The sequence below is a fragment of the Lutjanus erythropterus genome, chromosome 19 (genome assembly GCF_056507025.1).
Source record: "Lutjanus erythropterus isolate fLutEry1 chromosome 19, fLutEry1.hap2, whole genome shotgun sequence".
NCBI lineage: Eukaryota > Metazoa > Chordata > Actinopteri > Lutjaniformes > Lutjanidae > Lutjanus > Lutjanus erythropterus.
In genome coordinates, this window is record NC_139335.1 from 24,146,702 (window position 1) to 24,169,543 (window position 22,842).

Below are 22,842 nucleotides of genomic sequence, written 5' to 3' on the forward strand. Positions count from 1 at the left end.
TCCATCAACAACTACAGCTAGCTTCTGTGCTAGCCAGCTAACCAGTTCTTAGAGTGCAAGAATCATGATCTGGCAAAACTGTGCAAATGGCAAAAACTTGGGTTTGCTTTGACGAGAGTTTTTTTTTTTTTTAAGGGAATTTTTATTTAAAATAGTTGCTTTTTACAATAGTATAGATGATTGTCACAAAATCCCATGGCACACCTGAACTTGCCTGCCGGCACATCAGTGTACCTCGGCACAACATTTGCGAGTCACTGCTGTAAACTATGAATTTCTGGCATGGTTTACACAGTTATACATCATTTTATCAGTTGGCCTGCACCATAGATTATTACACCACAGTTAAAATACATGAAACTGGAATTGTCCCTTTTTTATTTCATACATTATAACATTTGATATTCTACTGATTTATTGACCACCAAAGTGGAAATGCCCCCCCGAGTTTTCATTTCAGAAATGCGGTCACTTGGTTTATTTGGAGAGCATCATTACCCTCTGGGAAGGGAACTGTTTGGCAGGAGAGAAAGTATTTGTTTATATTTGTTCTACAGGTCTCTGTGTGTATTCTCATATGGAACAAATATGTGTCACAGTACTATGTGTATGTGCCAACTGTGTAGGCAAGGGAGTGCAGCAGTACATTAGCATCCCGTTGTGTTTCTGGTTCTTCATCTCCTGGTTCTTCTTTCCCCATCACATCTTTCTCCTTTTTTTCCATCCCCATGTTTGTTTTAATTTCATCTCTCTCTCTCTCTCCCTCTCTCTCTCTCTCTCTCTCTCTCTCTCTGTCCCTCCAACTTACCTCATACTCTCTGTGGCAGAGGATTATATTGATGTTGTCATTATGGGGAGTCTGATTATTGTTAGAGGCAAATGAAGCCAAGCATAACCATATGGGATGTACATATAGATATTTGTGTATGTGTGTGTATATGTGTGTGTGTGTGTGTGTGTGATGGCTGCCTGCCGACTGAATACTATGCATAATAATAAAAACGTATTCTACATTTGCAGTCAAACCTGCATAATAAAGAACACGTCAAATTCTCAAAATTCTCACTGATAATCAGGAAGGAAGGAAAATCCTATGGGTTTTGTAATTCTGAGAGAAAAAAAGTATTCTTTTGTCGTGGTTAGATATGTTTTTTTTTTCTGGCACTGAAAATCTGAAGATTTAAACAGTTTCTACTAAAGTTGCATTGACAATAGTCACCAGTGGTTAATAAATTCAAACATAGCCTATTGTCAATGGCAATTTAATTTAAGTGAAAACAGGTTGCATCACTGCTGTACTGATAAGACATAACAAGCTGTACTTTGTATTTAATTAGACCTAAACTAGAAATAATATGTTCTTTATTAGTCATTAAACAAACACAGCTATACCCTAATCAGACACCATACAACTAACATAAACTAAAAATACGTCACAACTGGTATTTTGTATCAAATTTGATTAAAACTGGTCGGCCTCTTTTAGACTTTATTATGGACACATTAGGGTCTAATCAAAGGTCTAATACTAATAAAGGACAGATTATAGTTTTCATCTAATTTGATTCAAAGTATAGTCTTTTACATCGTATTAGTGTACTGTACAATAAAGTGTGACTCAGTGATATACTCATTAGTATATTAGTATACTCAGTAGCATAAGACCATATTCATAAATATATGTACTCCTACCTACATTTACAAAGCACTGACAGTTAAGTTAAATATATTGTTTGACCTCCAAAAACTGTTATTTTTGAAATTTATGTTGGGGTCATTCCCATTCTCCTATGGCACTTAAGGCTAAGATGACAAAAGGTCATTCCCAAGGTCATATGTCTTCAGGGTCCTATATTCCCATGTCTGTATTGCACAAAATGGACCATGGGAACAAATATGTTCCTCTTATGTTGCAGCTTGTGATGATACAGTGACTTCCTGTTTATAAATTGATTGCTTTTGATTGGGCAGCACAACAGGTGTTTCCTAACTACAGATTAACATATTACTGAAGTTTACTAAGACATTTATTGTGTTTAAGAGTGAAACAAATCACTTGTTGGAAACTAGCTAGGAGTTACTGAGAATGTAAGAAGGACTTTACACAAAAAAAAAAATCAAAAGAGCTTGTATGTTTTAAGTTGTAGAAACAAGTGATATAAACTTTTAGTAAGACGACAACATAAGAAGCATCAGTATCTATAATTCAGGAACATGTGACTGGAAACAAGGCCATTTTTGATCTTTCAACATGATTTATTATTCTACAAACGAAAACATCACAATACACATTTTCTTAATAGTAAACTATCTCACAAAACACATTCTTACTCTTCCTTTGCAGTATTTTTTTTTGCTGTTATCTGCATGTAAAAATTGTACATTATCTTCAGGTTATGGTTAAACTATTAGTTGTTTAGCATGTAAGCCTGGCTGAAATCAAAGCAGATATAAATTCAAGAAAAAAAAAAACCATCAAATTTTAATTGTACAACTCATAACTCATCATGTTTCAAGTTTTTCAAGTAGCCTCAGCAAGGCCACAGACTGCAAAAGAAAAAGGGTGAAGTGTAAACGGAAGCATTACGGGACAAATTCGGGAGAATGATACAGAAATTATTACAGACAAGAGGAAGCAGCAGAATAAAAACAAGAGAAGAGAAGAGAAGAGAAGAGAAGAGAAGAGAAGGCTATAGAGAGGGGTAAAGGTCAAGAGAAAGGAAAATGAGGTATGAAAAAGACAATGAGGAAGAGGGAGAGGGAAGGAGGATAGGGAAAGGTCAGGGGAAAAATAAAATGACAGATGGAAAGGCGTGATCAAAGAAAAGGTCGCAAAGAAAGGAAGGAGTGAGGGAAGGAGGACACCATTTAAGAGTTGGCACACTTTTAGGCCCTAACTGTTCCACTCTGCAGAGCCTATAAAACTGTATGAGTGGGTGGGTGGAAGGTTAAACAGGTATTTTTGATCTAAAATGTCGTTATATTTCAGTCATCAGATGTTTCAGCCCTATTTGCATGTTTTCTATTGCGACTCATATATATATAATTTTACCCCTAAACACATAAACTTCTCTATGTTAACATGGAATCATGGAAATGGAAGACTCTTACCCCTATAGACTTGAAAAATATTTATATATGTACAAACAAAGCAGAACATGGCCCTTGTATAATATTTCATAAATAAGTTACAATGACATAAGACGTACTTGTATCATAAATTAAGCAACATAAACCCTATTAATGTCTAATAAATAATCACACACCAGTCCATCAATTAACACTTAATATAGGATAAATCCATATTATATGGAACAAGATATGAAAGAGAAAGAGAGATCATCAAATGCATGCATAGTATAATTCCCTATAGTCCTGATCTGGAATTTTTAACACCAAACATAACCATAACGAGTGACAGGCTGATGATTATGTTACCGCTTCTTAAAACACTGTGAATGGAGCTTGATGGTGGAGGAAAAACAGGTTTATGTGTGTGTTACTGTAGATGTGCAGCAGTTCATCATTTCATGTCGTCTCTCTCTGTGCCGTTTGGTCAGGTGCTGATAGAGGTTGTCAGATTGCCAGTAAAGAGAGATTTTTTATAAGATTTAAAGACCTATATTAAATTGTACAGCATTTAAATGGATAGTTCTGATTTTCTAATGTATTTGTATAAGGTACTCATTGATGGTCAGTGTATTATCTACAGTAGATAGAAGCAGAGAGGAGTACCAGCGCAGGGTGGGCATTAAAATGTATTTCAGTCACCTAAAAAAAATTAATATTAGCTTAAGTGTACACTATATTTAAAATATTTTCACCACTGTCAGACAGCCTTATCCGATGGGAAACCACTATATTGCTCTGTACAAACTGACCAAACTCCAGAGGCAAAATCAATCATTTTACTTTACAGAACACAGGAGTTTGTTTGACTTATTGTGTGATTTCAGGGTTTTCAAAGTGTAGTTCAGATGCACCAAATTCATACAATACCACAAACAGACTGAGGCAGTGGTAGCGACCCGCATGTTCTGTGAGCACTGTAAAAAAAAAAAAAAAAAAGTTGTGAGAACCTAAAATTTCAACTTATGTACAGAAGAAAAATAAATTATCTCAGCAAAAGACTTGTAGCTGGTAAAACTTTTTCAAAACCTAAGTTGCTTGTAATTTTGATGTCGCTCACCTTTTTTTTACAGGGAGGTAAAATGAAATGATTTTGCCAATGAGTTGAGTTGAGTAAGAGGGAATGATATTTGGCGGATATGTAACAGCAGTGAAAATACAGTAACTATAGCATACAAATAAACTGACACTAGGTTTTTTTTGGGTTTTTTTTACATTGTCCCTGTCCACAGCACTCCTTTGCTTCTCCAAACTGAGGGCGTGTTGAACACAATCTACTGCAGCTAATACACTGCCGAAAAGTAATTCACACAACCCTACATCAAGTAATTTGAACCATCCTTTAATATATCTGGATAACATGCATGCACGGTCACACACTCACTCATTCACTCTGTCTCACACACACACACAGACACAGGTAGACACAGCTGTCGAGTGCTATTGAATGCTTCAGGGTCTACGATTCCCAACAGCAGATGTTAAGAGTAGGCGTGATTAACATTAGGAGATATTTACACTCTTGACCTGAGCAATATACAGCTCTACACTTGTGAAAGACCAACACACAAATTATACTTTATTATGTTTTACATCAGCTAAATGTAAGAACAGGACTGCACAGTCAGATCAGTGAAATTTCCCAAAAGGTGAAAGAGTTGGGACGGATGCTGTGTGTGTATGTGCGCTTCTATATATAAATATGTACAATATGTGCATATGTACTGTATATAGTATACATGAGGGTACTGTTTGTGCTGATTAAAGAAGGGAACAACAATCTAGGCCTGTGTAATGGACCTACAGTATATGTCTTGTGTGCCTCCAGGAGCGAACATTTCACAGTCATTGTCCGCCTTGTTACGCTTCACCTAATAATTCCAACCCTCAGTCATGGATTGGACTGTATGACTCTGTGTGTGTGTGTGTATGTGTGCGTGTGTGTGTGTGTACAGTACACAGAGCTAGTTGGCATCATAGCCAGTGTAATATGGTTTGAAGCTGGAAGGCAGATTTGTGGAATTTGAGCTGAATTTGAAATAATTGGCTTTATCCAATGAAGCCTTTAAACCACACACACACACATGCACATATACGCATACACACAGACAGACATGTTTATACATGTATTCTAGCATATGGATATTCGTCAAAACATGCACACAAACAGCACTAACACACACACACATACACAGATGGGTTAGAAGAAGGGAGTGCAAAGTAAATAATTGAGAAAAGCAGCATTTGTTATTATTGCCGTTGGTGAAATCGCTCACTTGGGGGTTGTCAAAGCAGCTCCTCATTCACTGTGTGTGCATCTGCATGTGTGTGTGTGTGTGTGTGTGTGTGCTCCACTGGTGACTGCCGCACTGCCAACCCTGTGACACCACGTCATCACAGCAGGCTCCCAGCGAGGCCTTGTCAGAAGTACGGATTAGAGCCAAAACAAAAAAATAAATAAAAGGAGACAACAGGGGGATCGGGGGGTAAAGGAGAAAGGAGAAGGCGAGAGCCAAAGGAGGAAAAAGTAGGAAGAGAGGGAGGAAAAGGTTTGACAGGCTGTGAAGTTTGCTCATTAGGCATATTCCTCTGTGACGGCGCTGTGCGAGACGCTCGGTCTGAGTGTGTGTCAGCATTTCCGCCGTGCACCTCGTGACAGCGTGCAGGCTGGCTGAAACAGGCAGCCATGGTCAAGACACACAAATTGAACTGATACAAAATTGCCAGTCCCTCCAGGAAGTTGCGATGTTGCAATTGCAACAATTCAACCAAACTCTCCATCACCGTACAATTTTGTCCAATCACTGCAACTTCTCTGTAAATTTGTCAAATCGTTGTAGCTTCCCATGAGTCATAACAGTTCCCCGTGAGCTGACTAAATGTTTTTGGTTTTTTATTTATTTGTCACAGATTCTGAAAAGAATGCAAAGTTCCTTGTAATTGATATTTATCAATGCTCTGTGCCCTTTTATATTTAATAATTTTGTGCTTGCTGTTTTGACTGAATTTGAGCTCCAAAAACATTTTGATTCTTTGAGGAATACACCCCAAGTGCACCTCTTCATTACAAACAAATAAACAAATAAAGCATACGCTAACTGTTGTAATCCTGAGACATTTTGGCTAGATAGGAACAGAGTGTGTTTTTCCCTGGAAGAAATTACCTTCGATTTCTAATTGATTTCTAAAAATGCTTAAAAACACTGCAACATACTGCAACATCTCAATTTTTTAGAATAACTGCCAGGAAATTAGGTATTTTAAGGCGCAACAATCCATCAAAGGACCTGCAAAATCCTGGAGGGACTGAATAGGGCTGTCACGATTTCACACTCACGATATTATCACAATCTATAGAAAATTAAAAAAAAAAAAAAAATCAGTGAAATCAATTTTGTATATTTTGCATTTTGTCTCTGTTTTGGCAAATGAGATAAACTCAAAATATGAGTGTAGGGAGGTGGATGTAGAGTCTGTAACCATAACTGTACAAAAGCGTACAAAAAGTGCACTTCCACTTAATGGATAGTGAAAATGTGTGTTTGTGTGTGTGTGTGTTTGGGGTAGGGGGGCACAAAGCAAGAACGGAAACATAACAGAAATTATGTAACAGCATACGGTATGTTTAAGAGGCGCTGGATTATTTACACAATATTATCATATGTATATATTATTAACATGATATCAATATTAAAAATATCACGGTTATTGTCACGACACTCCTAACACACAGTGCTCCTCAAGGTGCACTCTCAGGCCTCTGTTTAAAGGCTGCAGGAGATGCAGGTGTGGATGCAGTTTGTTTGTCTCAGGAAGTTACAATTATTACTCTTAAACAGTTTTACAAAGTGATGAGATTAACAAGATTTAAGTGTATAAAACGTCTGACTATTTGGTCCGCTCATGACGTGATCTAAAAACATCTGCTAATCTAGAGTACATTTTCTGTTTGTTTTGGTCCCATGTCTCCATGTCCCCTGTGTCGGCAAAAAGCATTCATCCATGTATGGACAGGGGACAGAATCAGGACTAGAATGACTGTACCATGTTAAAAAAACAGACTCATATATACTTAAGACAACACTGCTTTCAACTCGTAAATGGCATTTTAACTGCACCAGGCAAATCACACCAGAGACCGCTGCTTGTATCCATTCAGATTGGTTTAACATGGGTTTATGTGGTGTCACATCTCATTGAATAGTTACTCTCCTTACATGGTTTGGTATGTGATGTCACAATGATGCAATTCAGAAAACTCAAAGTAGGTTTTGTTTGTTGTAGCATTTAAGCAGACTTGTGCTATAAACAAGCAAACCAAATTATATTGTTATCATAACCATGGAAGAAAATGGAGCACTTGTTCAGTTGGCAAATAACACTTGGGTGGTGTGGTGTGCATGGCGTCTGTGCTGCCCATATCATTGTGATGCATTGTCTGTATAATTGGCCAATTGTCATATTTGAGAAGTGATATTTTCCCACACATATAGCATGACACAGATGCTTTTGTCCTGTATAAAAAGCACATTTTGACACCTAGGGCATTTTTGATACAATACTTCAAATCTTTGGTATCCAGTCTATTGTGCAAGTTTGGTGTTGTGATACCTTTATTACGATGAAGTATTGGACAAACCTCAGCAGGGCCTAAAAGGAAAGCAAACATTTAGTGAACAAACGCAAAATAATTAGGCTTTTAGTGCTAGTTTGCCTTCCTATCTGCTCAGAATCCTTGTCTTCTACCAGTCCATTGGCGTAATCAAGTGTTGTTAATTTGCAGGAGCCACATATTCGGGGTTAGTGTAGGAGAAGCCGAGGAAGTCGTCCTGGTCCAGGTTCATGATGACGAGCTTGTCTGTCGGCGTCAAGTCCACCGCCATCTTGGTGAACTCCTTGTCAAAGTTACAGGTGTCCCGACGGTTCCTCTGCAGTTTATGAGATTATGAAGGACAGAGGGTATGATGGGAGGGAGAATCGAACAGAGGGAGGACAGATTAAAATGATTGGAGGAGAATGGCATGGATTGGAAAGGACAAGAAGAGAAAGAATTACTATTAGTTATTTTTAATAGAGTATCGTCTGCATAAAAGCGCAAGTCATCTTCATTTGGACTTAACATTCATTCATGTTATAGGTGCATATTTTCAGATAGTTTAATTACTCAGGTGTGTCAGTTTCTATACAAAGGCTGGTGGGCGTATAGACTTTTTAATACAGCTGTATTCTTGTGAAATTGATTCTAGGACTCTGAACAAACGGTACTGTTGTTATAGGAATAGTTCATCTATTTGGGAAATTTGCTTTCTTGTCGAGAACTACGTGAGAGGTTCAATATCACTCTCATATCTGTCCTGTAAACATGAGGCTGGAGCCAGCAGTTGGTTCGCTTAGTGCAAATTCTCTATTCTCCTCCTTATGCTATGACAACAGCCCAGGGGGTCTCACACAGCTGTAGCTGGGTTTACATTCAAGTCACTTGAAAGCCGGGTGCATCTCTTTCAGTTGCAAACAAGTACTCTGTGCATCTGGATGAGTCCCCAAGAGGCAGTGACAAAATGTTAGTATTTGACAAGTTGGGAATGAAAATGGGCTGTGTCCATCTAAAACTTACCAAATTTGCTATGAAGGTGTTAGTAGGCAGACTGTAGACTAGCTGTTTCCCCCTGTTTCCAGTCTCTAAGCTGCTTTTAGCTGCCTTTATGACATTTGGCTTTTGAAGTGTTGATGTCATTTTGGGCTACTTAAATTATATTTTGCTCTCTGATTGGAGAGAATGTTTTTTAAAAAAGCAAATGCAATGGTACTGCTGCAATATATATCCAGAAAATCATACAACAAGTGTCCCTTCAAAACACCTTTTCCTTTTGGGGGTTTCTTTTTTAAATGGATAAAAAAAAGGAGCCCTCAAACTGAATTAGAGAGTTATTTCATTTGATGGAAGACAATTTAAGTGTGTATCTCACACCATTGTTAATGTCTTAAAAGGAATGTCACCATCTCCTTGTGGCAATAATGTTTGCACCATCTGACAAAGCAAGAAGCTGTGTGCTGTCAACGCCATCACCCAGCATCTTGTGCATGAAATACATAGCACATAAAGTGAATCTGAAGTGCTGTCCTTGACTTTTATGTTACTTCCATTTATTTCTCACCTGAAAATCCAAACTCTCCCGCAGCAAATGTCTTTTTTTTTTTTAGAAATCGTTATCTCTATAATGCCAGAACTGTAGGTCAGAGACATCAGGATATTTTTGCAGCTCAACGATGAGCCTCCCCTTGTCCACTGAGACAGGTACAAGACAGGAGAAGACATACTACCTGTATACCTGATGAGGGAAATTGTTGGTACAGTAGCCTATCTATCTATCTATCTATCTATCTATCTATCTATCTATCTATCTATCTATCTATCTATCTATCTATCTATCTATCTATCTATCTTCTGGAGTTTCAAGCATGATAAATAGGTCAGTGGTGTATTAGAAAGTAACAGGAACAAACACAGCATCCTCCTCTTGTCCTGTCTTTACTCTGATGGCCCCTTTTATTGATGCTATTTTTGTGGGTAGGTCTCATACTCCTGATAATTATTTGCTAATGTTAAGATGCTACAAGTTCCACCTGTATGAATGACGGAGATAAAAATATACATGGACATGGTGAAACAGAATGAGAGCCAGTCAGACCTTAAAAGACCAGTCTCTCAGTTGCTCGCTTGTTTCATCTCTCAAAACAGAGATGAAACAAGAAGAACAAAAAGATGAACACAGTATATTTAGGGATAAGCTGGAAGAGTAAGTAAAGAAAGTGTAGAGGACAGTCAACACTACGGTTCTGTTTACACCTGGCATTAAGACAAAATAAAAGAAAGAAGAACAAAACATTGTGTCCAGTTGTCTTGGCTGAGACACATGTAAAGATGCATGTTAATACCAGGTGTGAACTGACGTACTTGTGATCGGATCACTAAAGACGTTACGATCTTAATACCAGGTGTAAACAGGTTGTATGGCCGAGGAACAAGGGACATGAATCAAGACAGGCTGTGATGCATACTTTAGTTGACAAAATATTTTCTTAAAAAATGTATTCAGACCTATACTGGATTTTTTAGACCAACACTAATTTTAGATGGGAAAATTCACAGATTACTGACATGACTATGCAAAGGTACTCAGAACTGGGTGTTTTCTTAAACAAATAACTATTAGTAAAGAATATTATATATTTTACTCTACTGACACAATATGATAATAAAATCATATTGTGATTATTTTTGATGAGACATTGCGATTGAGATATGATTCACGACTAAGAATGATCATTTTTGCATCACAATTTTCATTTTTGCTGGAAAAAACTATTCAAATCCTGATGGTGTGTAATAGTAAAAATGTTTTCTTACATCTTGAGAACAAGAGGACATGTCATGATTTCAAAAATATTTTGATTAATTGTACAGTCCTAATTTTATTTAAACATGTTAAATAATTGAACATATACATATGCCGAATAACTACAGAGAGGAACACTGAGAAATGAAGAATACATAAAAACAAAAAAAGTTAAATAAGCATCCATAGTGTTCAGTATCAGTCAGTCGCTGAATATTTTAATAGTGTCAGTCAGGTGGGGGCAGGATGATAAACAAGAAGCAGTTTCTTAGCATTTACACCTGCGAGGGAAAAACTCTTGTCCTCATACATGTTCCACATTGTGCTGAATCTAAATCACACCAAGCATCGTTTTCTGCATTATACAGTAAGCTAAAAAGAAAAAGGATACCAATATATCTGCAATAGGTCCATGTCAGCCATCAGGACAACCAGGCTCTAATTCAGTGTATAGACTAGACCTTTTTACAATTGGAGAGTGTAAGAATCACTTAGTCCTACCAGTGAAAATTCAAATGTTAAAAAAATAACTGTTAATCACATCCATATAATCCTCTGGAGCCGCAGGTTGCTGACCCCTGGTGTAGGATGTGATGGAAATCTGTGTGTGTGTGTGTGGTTTCTCTGGGGCAGGGTATTGTTAATGCACTGTTTGGCTCAGTTGGTGTATGGACAGAAGAAAGAAAAGAGCGAGTGGGGTGTTTAAGATGGAGATGTGTACGTTAGCGAGGCGGGGGGGAAGGGCCAGTTAGACGCAGTAAAACAGAGAGCGGCTGCCATTTGTTTCGCTGACACTGGCACACTCACACGGTTGGGGATTTTAATTCTGATTGGGTCTGCCCATGCTTTACGCACACATGGTACTGAAAGGCTCTGTGTATAAGAGCAAACACCCAAGGAAAGGTGGCACAGGAAGTCACATCACTGTATGCCATATATGGCCTGCAGGATGTGTGTGTTGTCATGTCATTTTGCTAAAACTCGTGGAGGAGGATTGTATAGGGGCATCCACATACTGTACTTCATGTGCATGGAACATACACTCAGACATTACACACATTTTATCAGGGTAGCCTTCATCAGAGCCAGTGCACATATTTGTGATACAGTAGAAACACATTTAATGTAATTATCATGGTCTGTCCTTTCATGTGTATTGCTAATGTTCTTTTTTTTTTGTCTATGTGCTCTATTTCTCGATCTCTCCAGCACACAGCTCATGAACAAACACCTGTGTGGGCAGGCCGTTAAAGCCCATGAGGTCTTTTTGCTGTATTCATCATGGGGTTATTGTAATTATGCGTTTCCAAAGATGTAGATAGCATTCACATCAACATCGAAGTCGTAATTAGGACTGGGTAAAGCGGGAATTCTCTGAAAGCTCCAGTATATCCAGCTTGGCACGTCTGAAAACCAAGCAGTCAAAGTCAGTTGTTTACAGTTTTTTTTTTTTATTCACTTTGGCTCAATTCTTAAATGTGATCTTTTCCCCAAAAAACATTAAGTTAAATTCTCTGAATAATTAGTTAGTTTTTCATAGCAGACTTGAATTTCTCATTAATTCAAGCTAATTGCATGTGTGAAAGAGTAAGAACAATTGGCTATAATTTGCATAATAACCACTTAACTTTTTAACTCTGACTTTTTATTCTTGGAAGCACACCCTGTTCATTGGAAACTGACATTAGTTCTCTTGTAGAAAGATACAAAAGAAATAAATAAATTCAGCTGGTATCCAGCTGAACCTCAAACTTCTCCTTTCCAGTTTCCTGTACTAAGATATGCCGTGTGTGAGAATCGTCTATGTTGAAAAGAAAACAAAATTTTGAAGATGGTTAAAAGATGTTGCTGAGGGACCTGTGAAAGCCATATAGTCAGTATATTGTCACATCTTAAGTTAACTAAGCTTAGTCTTTTTTTTTAGGCTATATATATTACTTTTACAGCAACATCTGTTAAACATTTTCAAAATTTGGGTTTCTTTTCAACATAGACAAGCCGAGCACGTAGCATATCTAAGTACAGGGAAACAGAAAGTTGACCGAGATTCCAGAAGAGACAGGACTAATGAAGGATCAATTATTAATCATGAGACTCTCACTCATGGGATTGTTGTAAGCCTGATGTGTGTTCTTGTCAGCTCGCTTGTCACTTTCTGGATGAGCTAGCAAAAAGATAAATTGAAAAGTTGTTTATTGACCTAATCTTTGCCTTAACCCTTAGATTAAACCCACAGGAGACCTCATGCCCAACTGTAACTTCAAGCAGAAATTTTGTGATCATCAATTTACAAAGATGCTCTTAGATTTTGACTCCTTGCTGGCACGGCTGCAACAGCGACTAAAATACTTCTTTGCAGATTGTCAGATGACTTTTTACTGACTATGGATGAATTCTCAAATTGACTATCATAACATATATGGAAATTATTAATAAATCAAGAGTGTAGTAACATATCTGATATTGTGTATATATGCGTGTATTATTCTGTCAAGTTTTTCTAATTTTAGAAATAAAACTAGCTGATACTTTGCCACTCAGCCCAACTTTTTTTTGTGCGATCAGAGAACGGCCTGAGATGGTCACGAAGCACGCTCTGTTATTTCCTATAAAACCACGCCCATCTGGGTGAAATACTATGTTTTTCCCTAGTCCCTATTAATCATACTTACCGTGTAGGCCCACATTGGTGCTATCTCACACATTAATGAGAATCAATTCACAGATAGATAGATAGATAGATAGATAGATAGATAGATAGATAGATAGATAGATAGATAGATAGATAGATCTATTCACAGATAAATGATGGGTTAAAGTGGGATAAAGACAGCAGCAGAGAGGGAGAAAGGAAATGGATCGTGTAAAAGCTGGCCACATAAATATTCACATCACTAAGCAGGCAACGGTCACAGAGAAAACCACACAAGGGACAAGCTCAGAAAATCCACAACTAACCATAAATACATCCAAATAAACCCACAAAGTCAAGAGTCAGAGCATCTTACACCATGTATGTTTGAAAAACACACATAGATAATCCCAATCACAGCACAAGGAAGAGGAAGGAGAGGGGTGAAGATAGAAAGAGACAGGACTAAAGAGCTAAGTAGGTGTTTATTTTAACGTTGGTCCCGACACTTCTGAAGGTAGAAGATCGATAGAAACTCGTTTGACAAGAGCGAGGCAGAGGAGGGTGGGGTCAGGAACAACAACAACGAGAGAGACAGAGAGGGACAGGAGAGCTGGATCACAGGAACCACACACCGATGTTGCATCTCCTACCTTCATCTGCCAACCCTCCCATCGCCTGAGAGGATCTCCCTCCATCCGCAGGGACACACCTGCCACTGCTGGCCCAGATCCACCTCACCGTCCTGGGCATGATATACACTACGCCTCGCATCAAGAGAGGCTCCGATAAAACACTCAAGTGGACGTGGATATGATTTACTTTCCAAAATAAATGTCATAGAGAAGTTTATATTTAATTTTATTTAACCTTGTGCAACCAAACACCATTAAAATCAATATGGAGCTTTAGAGGTCCCAAAGATATTAAATATGTCACTCTGGAGATATGTGCATAAACTATTGCCAAGATGTAAAGGATATTTTTATTTCATGGAGGTGGTGCAGCCATAAAAAACATGGATTGAATATTTCACTGAGTATAAACATCATATAGCTTCAATAAAGAGATACACAATTTTGTCAGACAGTGTGGAATAACATGACTTTTCCAGGTTAAAAATACTTTAAATTTATTTAAAGACTCAGCACACTTACACATTTTTAAAATGGTTGATTAGACTTTTATTCCCTCCCCTGGGCAGCCAGTCATAAGTTTGGATTCTCTCCATGTTGAAGCGGTGTGCATGAAGGACTCCTAAGAGTGATACTCTACATGTTAAGAGTTTGTTAATGTGAGCTGTAATTGTTAGCAGGTCTGGCTAAATATTATTATATTATCTTATTACCAACAGTTGTAAGCAATAGTACTCTGAGCGTGGTTATTAATTTGTTTGTGGTTTGTTGTACAGGTCAATTTAAAAAAACTCAAACTAGCCTTGTTCACAATGAGCACATCTACTGTATAGTATTTCTCTACAGTGTAGAAGCTGGTCCTGGGGGCTTTCAGAGCTTTATGGCTAATGTTAGCAGCTCTGTCCTACTCTTTTGGATTTAGGGAAGTTTACACTGCTGCAATGCAATCAAACTATTTTATGCAAGATAAAATAATATTTGTCACAAATCAGTAGCCCTCATGATTACAGCCTTTAATTCCAACATTAAAAGTTAAAACATGTAATTAAGTAATTATACACTACAAGGCTGTTTCACCAAGGAGGATGCTGACTTTTTTCCTGGAACATCAGGCTTTAGCCTCATGTATGTAGCAAATTTCCCTACGCAAACATTAAAGTATATCTTATCCTGTCTGTCAAGTTACAGTGACCAGACATCCTGGTGTGACCTGGACTGTCCCGATTTCAAACTTGGTTCCCCTACGTCCCAGCAAATATTAAACTGTAAAACCCTAAAATGTCAGCGTTCACTACCAAATTGTCCGGGTATTTACCACAGTTATACAGGCCTGGGCACAAAGGCATATGTACAGAGGTGCAACATGCAAAAGGGCTGGGTGGAGGTGAATATAGATCGGTGGGTGTGGTGATTATTGAATACTTTCTCAGCCAGTCCCATCACTGGTTTAAGCGCTCTGAAACAGTTGTGCAAGTCACACATAAACGTGGTAATGGAGAAATATATCTGACCTCGTACATGGCCTCATTAATAATTAATGCTAAACAGCAATGTTTACACTACGACGTGTTTCAAGGATGTTGTCAAAGTTGGAAAAGAATTGAGCCCTGCAATCTCCTTCATTAAAAAAGCTGAACATGGAGTTATAACCAACCAGTCTGACGTGTGTAGAGGTCTGTACGGTTATGCTGTGGTAGCCTGGTGTCACTTTCATGTGATTTAAGTTAAACACAATGAGCAGCTGTGCATAACAACACTGCGCTCTGGCACGGCACTTAGGCTGCTGTTTTATCAACATCAGTTGTGCTATATCAAGTGCATAATTAAGACCCCCTTTTACAAAATTCTTGTTTAAAACAAATCCATTGGAAACATTAAAACATCAGCTGGACTGTTTTCAATCAACTCAGGAGGCTGACATTAGCTATCTACCTACCTACAGCTGACAAAATCTGCTTATGAACGCTGTGATTTCAGCTGACAATACCACCAGTTGCTACTGGCTGGAAGTAAGAAACCTGCTTTTGTTTCCCTCTGTTTACTTCTGCAATCAAGGACTCATTGTTTTAACATTACTAAGCAACTGAGTGGTAAATGCCAGACTGTATGAATATCTGAGGCATCGCAGCAGTAACTAAGGGGTGGTGGGGCTTGGCCAGTTAAAATCACCTGCAGGTTTATCTTGAGTGTGCAGGGCCTTAATTCTGATGGATGGTGTCCATCAGTGTAGTGTGAATACAGCATAGTGTGCCAACATATGCTTTCATTATTATATCCTGCAGGAATACTCTGAAATATTACTCATGCAGTCAGAACTTGCTAATCAATATGCTGTCAAACTAAATGTCACTCAACTTATGACTTGCAGTTAAGACATCTGAGTGGAAATATGAACACATGCACAAAGATATGCGTGCATGTGTTTATGTCTAACCCCCGGTAAATTCACTGTGTACACTGCTGAGGACCGTGCACACAGTTATTTACCAAAAATACACATATAACCACACACACACTCACACATACACACACACACGCACACAGCTGCCAGCCATGTAGGCCAGCTCATAATGTGTTCCATCTCAACACGCTTCAATTGCAGTCAATGCTGTGAGGCAGAGAGACAGAGATATGGAGGGAAAAAAAGAGAGAAAGAGATGCAGCAAAGGACAGGGAGGGAGATAAATATCAGTGGCCTGTGGTGTAGATGTATAGATAGAAAGCTTAGAGTATACAGTGGCATCAGGGCAAACACACACACAATTGTTTTTCAAGTCACTGTGTTCCAGAGGAAGTGTTTTTAATAGAGAGACATGACTCTGAGAAGACTTTGCCTCTTTACACCTCCCTTTCGTCTCTTTTTCTCCTCTCCTCTCCTCTCCTCTCCTCTCCTCTCCTCTCCTCTCCTCTCCTCTCCTCTCCTAACTCCCCTCCACCTCTCCCTTCCTCTCTCACCCCATCTCTTTTCAGTAACGAGAGGATTAGCGGGAGACGAGCCGATGTCAGCTGAGGATGCGGGGAGAGTGGGAGGCACAGAGGAAAGGGGAGGTGAAGAGGAGAGGAGGGTGAATGAAAGGCGGTATCGAACGCTGACCTGTTTTGGGCTGATAAGCGCAGGCTGCTTTGTGCTGAAGCCACTGGCTTTAATTTGGGGGCCGCAACATTTGGAATTAATTATCACACACACTCCAGCACTGCTGCGGCTTACTGTGTACATGGCTATTACATCCACTCCAATACAAACTTTATACAGCTTATGTGCTGGAACTTACTGTTACACAGGAGTTTGTATTGCTGTTATGATAAATTTGCATAAAATACAGCTGCACTACAATGTTAGTATGCAGTTATACAAAGACGGGTGTGGGGTATGAAGAACTGTTCAGGTTATGCACAACAACGAAACAGGAATAAGTTCTTTTTCCAACATTAAAACATAAATAACAGCATATAAAATGTACAAGTTGAGGTAGAATGCAGTAACCAGGGAAATTTCCTTCACTGCATAAAATATAGGCAGATGATATTTGCACCCAGGTTGGAAAAGCTAATGTGGTTATTTACACCCAGGTGTATATAACTCAGCATGGCAGAGGCAAGCACCAAGGTGTCTGTTGCCAACAATGCTATTTACACCTGGAGTGAAAATAATGAATAAAATAAAATGACTAAGATTGTGATGATGGCAAATTTGTTTTATAAATGTCTGCACAGTTAACAGGCATAGGCCAAATCTGCTACACTTTCTGGTTTCGCTTTATTAGTAATTTAATAATAATCACATTGTGATAGCAACTGTGGCACAATTGTCTGATTATGCATATGGAATAAATGCACTTCTTGTTGTTGCACTATTGTGTTATTAACTATGGTTGCACGGGTGCTATGTGATGATGAAGTCTTTCACCTTTGAACATGAAAGACATTTTGTCATTGCTCGGTGGTCTCTTGTATTGGGCTTTTCGATGAATATTCTTTGTCCAAATTCAATAAAAAACTAAACTTACATGAAATGAGCTGTGTGACGCATCTGTTTTTACTGAAAAAATCAACTTTTTCTTGAACACCCCACATATTAGTCTAACCAGAGAAAAAATCCTGGAGCCAGCCATGTGACAAATGCTAAAACCATCTGAGCTAGATGTCTCACTGTTATGGTCGTATGCCTCGACCTTCCTCTCAGATGTAAAGAACTTAAAGGTCATTTCAACACGTTTGACTAACTTCATTAAAGTTTAACCTCACTGGCACAGTTTTTCTTTGAACCATAACCAGTTCAATGATGATCTTCTCACATTCATATTCCCAGTGGATAATTGGTATGTTGTAGACATTTTTATGCATCACGTTGTGCTGTAGCTCAGACCATGACTGCCATGGTCCAAAGTAGTTGGGAGGAATGCAATGATTAGAGAATACTTTTCAACCTATATTCAACTCAATACAGTACAAAGAGGAGATATTTTATGGTCAAACTTAATTGATTTTTACAAATATGCATTTATTCTGAATTTGATGAATGCAACACATTCCAAAAAAGTTGGGACAACCCATCAGATAGCACTGCATTAAACACCGACATGACTGTATCAAGGATACTACATGGGTTAAGTAAACACATTTTATCACTGCATATACAAATCCAATGCACGAAATGTGAAAGCTATAAAAATCAATAACATCCAGAAATGCCCCTGACTTCTCTGGGCCCAAGCTCATCCGAGATTGAATGACTTAAAGTGGCATAGTGTGCTGTGGTCTGACGAGTTCACATTCCAAACTGGTTTTGGAAATTTGGACGTCATTTCCTTCGGGCTAAAGAGGAAAAGGACCATCCAGATTGTTCCCTTTGCAAAGTTTACAGGCCTGCATCTATGATGGTATGGGGGTGGGTTGGTGCCCATGTCATGGCTAAGTTGCACAGCTGTAAAGACCCCATTAATGCTGAAAGGTGCATACAGGTTTTGGAGCAACATACGCTGCCATCCAGACGTCTTTTTCACAGATGCCCCTGCTTATTTCAGCCTGAAAATGCCAAGACATATTCTGCATGTTATAACAGTGTGGCTTTTTTGTAAAAGGGTGCCGGTACTAAACTGGCTTGCCTGCAGTCCAGACCTGGCTGCTCCTGGACATGTGTGGCACACTATGAACTACAACATATGACAATGACTGTTGAGAAACTTCAGTTGTATAGCAAACAAGAACAACATCTTGGTCTCAAAACTTCAACAATTAGTGTCCTCTTTTCCCAAAATTCTTGCTACTGTGTTACTGTCCCAACTTTTTTGAATCGACATAACAATTCAGTGTACAATTACAGAAAACAATAAAGTTAATGAGTTAAATATCTTGTTTGTGTACTGTATTCTATTGAGTTTAGGTTGAAAAGGATTTTTAAATCATTGCATTCTGTTTTTATTTGTGTTTTTACACAGCGTCTCAACTATTTTGGAATTGGGGTTCGTGGTTTGTGCACATAGCTGTAAATACTATACTATAGTAGGGATAGTAAATGGTGCAAGATACAGTAACCCTCCTATTAAAAGTAAATGTGCAGCTAGTAAAAGCAGCAGCAGTGGCTCGACTACAGTGGATTGGGAGCAGCTTTAGAGGCGGCGTGAAGCGGTTGAGTGGCTCAGCAGGGCTGTGTATATGTAGGCCGTGTTCTGCATGTTATTTCCTTGAAGTCATCAGACCTACGCTCCCCCATCAGGGAAAGGCTCTTATGATAAGTGGCAGCCATGAAATATGCACAGCCTGTCGTAGCCGCCTGCCTCGCTTCACAGAGCCTCGCTTTGCCTACTCGTCCCCTCCCTTCCTCCTTTTCCACTGTCCCCTCTTACTACCTCTGCCTCTCTCCTCCTCGCATCTCCTCATCGTGGAACTGCTTCCTTTTTCTTCTCTTTTTCATCTGTGTACCTTTCTTTCTCCCGTTTGGTGAGAAACCCCACCCCATCTACCACCCTCCATAACATTAATTTCTCTTCCTTCTTATCTACCTTTTCTTCACTGTCCACTCGACACTTGTTTTGAAGCACAACAAAATGTATACAACAAACATCACATAAACACAACAAACATCCCCTAACGTATCTTTTAAATTCTTTATTTTAGGTATGCCTGTTTTTCCTGGAAAACAAAAAATTTGGCACATGGAAAGCATTGTGAAGGGCATTTTTTCCTTCTTTTTCTCCTTTAGATATATTTCATTATTTTCACACATAGCGCACACAACAGTAGCTCGGATCACACTTTTTGAAGCACTGCTGACACAGAAAACATGAAATCACCCTAATATGTTAAAGGTATATAAATCCTAACTAATAAAAAGGTAAAACAAAAGCATTTTTTCATGCAGAGTTAATTTTGCTTCTCCTTCAGCAGGAAGGAATCATAGAAACAAAAACACAAATCCTGGAATAAGACTTCTCTCATCCTTTGCAATACTGACCACATGGTGTATAACTATATGGATATATCAACATTTGACACAGCTATATATATATATATTTATGTATACGTATATATAATTATTTGTTGTTGTTATAATACAGGAGACACAGATAATGGACACATTCAGCAGACTGATAACTGTAGATAAAATGTGAACGCACTAAAGCTGCTCTTCTGTGCTGAACTCATCAGCAGTTTAACATTTAAGACTTGAGACAACAGACAGGAACAGACTTGATCCAGATGTTAGTTATGACTTTCCCTAAATCAGTTAATTTATTTTCATGCCAGTCAAAACGTCAAACAGCCACCACAAAGTGCACCGGTGCATCATGGAGGGCCGTGTGTGAAAACATAGACTGTATAGAACGTGGACCAGGTCTCTGTGATATCTTGGGGCCGGACAAGTTGTCATGACCGGGTTCAATTAGAGACCAAAACTGTTCTTTGTATCAGGCTGTAAACATGTTTATTTCTGCTGTAAAGGTGGGCACTGAAATACAAAGGTCAATGGAGACTGACTCACTTTTGTAGCCAGCCTCAAGCGGCCATTCGAGGAACTGCTGCTTTTAGCACTTCCACGTTGGCTTCGTTTTTCAGCCCCGGAGGTTGCCTCTTGGTGAAAACATTCGATTCAGTGATGACACAACTAAAGGGGAACTTGGAAATCTTCAGTGCATGGCTTTCCAATCTGAATTCTTGCCAGTCCCAATGGGATCAGACCTTCACTCCCTCAGCTTTCTGCTAACCCTTTACCATCTGTCCTACTGGTCGGGAATAAGCACAGCACACATTGCTAGCGTCCTGCAAAGATGATATCTTTTAGATATTGATGTTTGTTCAAGTTTAGTTGCAGGTGGGATTTTTTCACCATGTTTCTGATTAAAATGTATCTATATGTCATCAGTTACTATCTTCAAGATAACGTCCTGTCAGTAGTCATGCTTGTGGAGACCACAGGGGTTGTTCAGATGAATTTACTGTGTTACTGTAGAATTATTCCTCTTTGCCTGCAGATACTGTACAGAGAAATTCATGCCACTACTGCTGATAAACACTGGCGAAACTCAATATGGCAGGAAAAACTCCCCTGATGTCCCTCCGTGATGAAGAGTGTGATATGAGGAAGCACTTCAGCCACTTACACACAATTTTAGCTGCATTCAAATGTATCTCTGGCCAAAATAAATATGCCTACCAATAAGTCTCATAGCCTCTTGTATGTAAACTAATGACAGTCCTACTACGAGCTTTCTGAAGTTCAGTTCACTAACACCTCTGCCCTCCTGTCAACAACATTATTGCTAGCTAAGGAAAACTAAAGACGAATCACACACATGCATATCTTCCTGCTTCAGAGAGCCTAGCTTCAATCTGTGTTCACATTTGCTGCTGCTGTCGTCTGGATGGAAATTCTTATTGCGCACGCAGATGGCTACTTGAAAAACACCAATCACAGTGAGTTAAGCCTCAAATCCCTTCTCCAATCATTTGACCAAAAAAAAAGAAAACAGACCACAGAAGTTCAGCTGCATGATATATTGGTCCGCTTATCTTTCTGAAGTCTATTTTTCTACCAGAGAAACTTTTCTCAGGACATAGGAACTTTTTCCAGATGCTCAGGTGCTTCACCTGCATGTCGAAAGAAAGAAGCTGAGTTCAGTTTTCATTTCCAGGCCACACATCCTAACCTGCAAAACATCTCTGGTACTGAGGTGTCTCTTTGGAGGAACTATCAAGATGGAATTTGCAATCCTGAAAGTCAATGCTGATTCAAATGCAAGGTTTAAGGACTCTTTCATACCTGCCTCGTTTGGTCTGGACAATTGGATTTTTCCAGTTTGATCCAAACCAAAATTACATGTGTGAAACATACAGCAGAACAAACAGCCTAACCTTGGCCTGGCTGAAAGAGGTTGTCTCAGACTGGATTAAGATCTCCATACAGACTCCAAGTAAGCATTAAGCGTCTCTTGCATTCTCCTCTTGGCATTTACTGAGACTTCATATTATTTGCTAATTGCTTCCATTTCATTTGCATGCATGCTAAAAAGAATGCAGCTTTTTTTTTCTTCTCTACTTCCATCTTTTCTCTTTTCTCTTCCAGAGTAAAGTAGTATGCGGATCATACCTATACTGCTTCATATGACGGGGGTGCAAACAATCACCTTACAAACAAATGCTAAAGAGGCCAGGCAAGGTGCTGGGCAGGTATAGACACATACATAAATGCAAATGTAAAGTCTTTCATCCACAGTACTTCTTCGCACACATATAAACCATACATGTGCACACATACATTCGTTGTAAACAAACAGGTATCGGAATCATGCTTTTGTCAAACACAAAGAAACTAACTGCTAGTCTCTTTCATTGCTTAAATACTAGATAACAGAAAAAGTATAAGAAGTAGTATAATCTATCTATTCAACTGACTCAAAGCCTATATAAGAGTGCATTTCCCAACAGCATTTTACCATCATGATTTAAGTGCTGAACATCAAATAAGACACATAGAAATTCTAATATTTGTTGAGTCTGATCTTGCACTGTCACACTGGGTAAAATCATATTCCGTGTTTTTTTTTTTAAA

At 38.7% G+C, this 22,842-nt stretch overlaps 1 protein-coding gene across 1 annotated transcript in view; it reads right to left on the reverse strand.

Annotated features, from left to right (window-relative positions):
• Positions 1 to 7,381: 7,381 nt before the first annotated feature.
• prkcbb (protein kinase C, beta b) overlaps positions 7,382 to 22,842 on the reverse strand; it is a 134,193-nt gene continuing 118,732 nt past the window's right edge. The window contains exon 17 of the mRNA XM_084743391.1: positions 7,382 to 8,057. Within this exon, the coding sequence (XP_084599517.1) occupies positions 7,902 to 8,057 (156 nt within the window). The 3' untranslated portion in view covers positions 7,382 to 7,901. The remainder of the gene's footprint in view (positions 8,058 to 22,842) is intronic.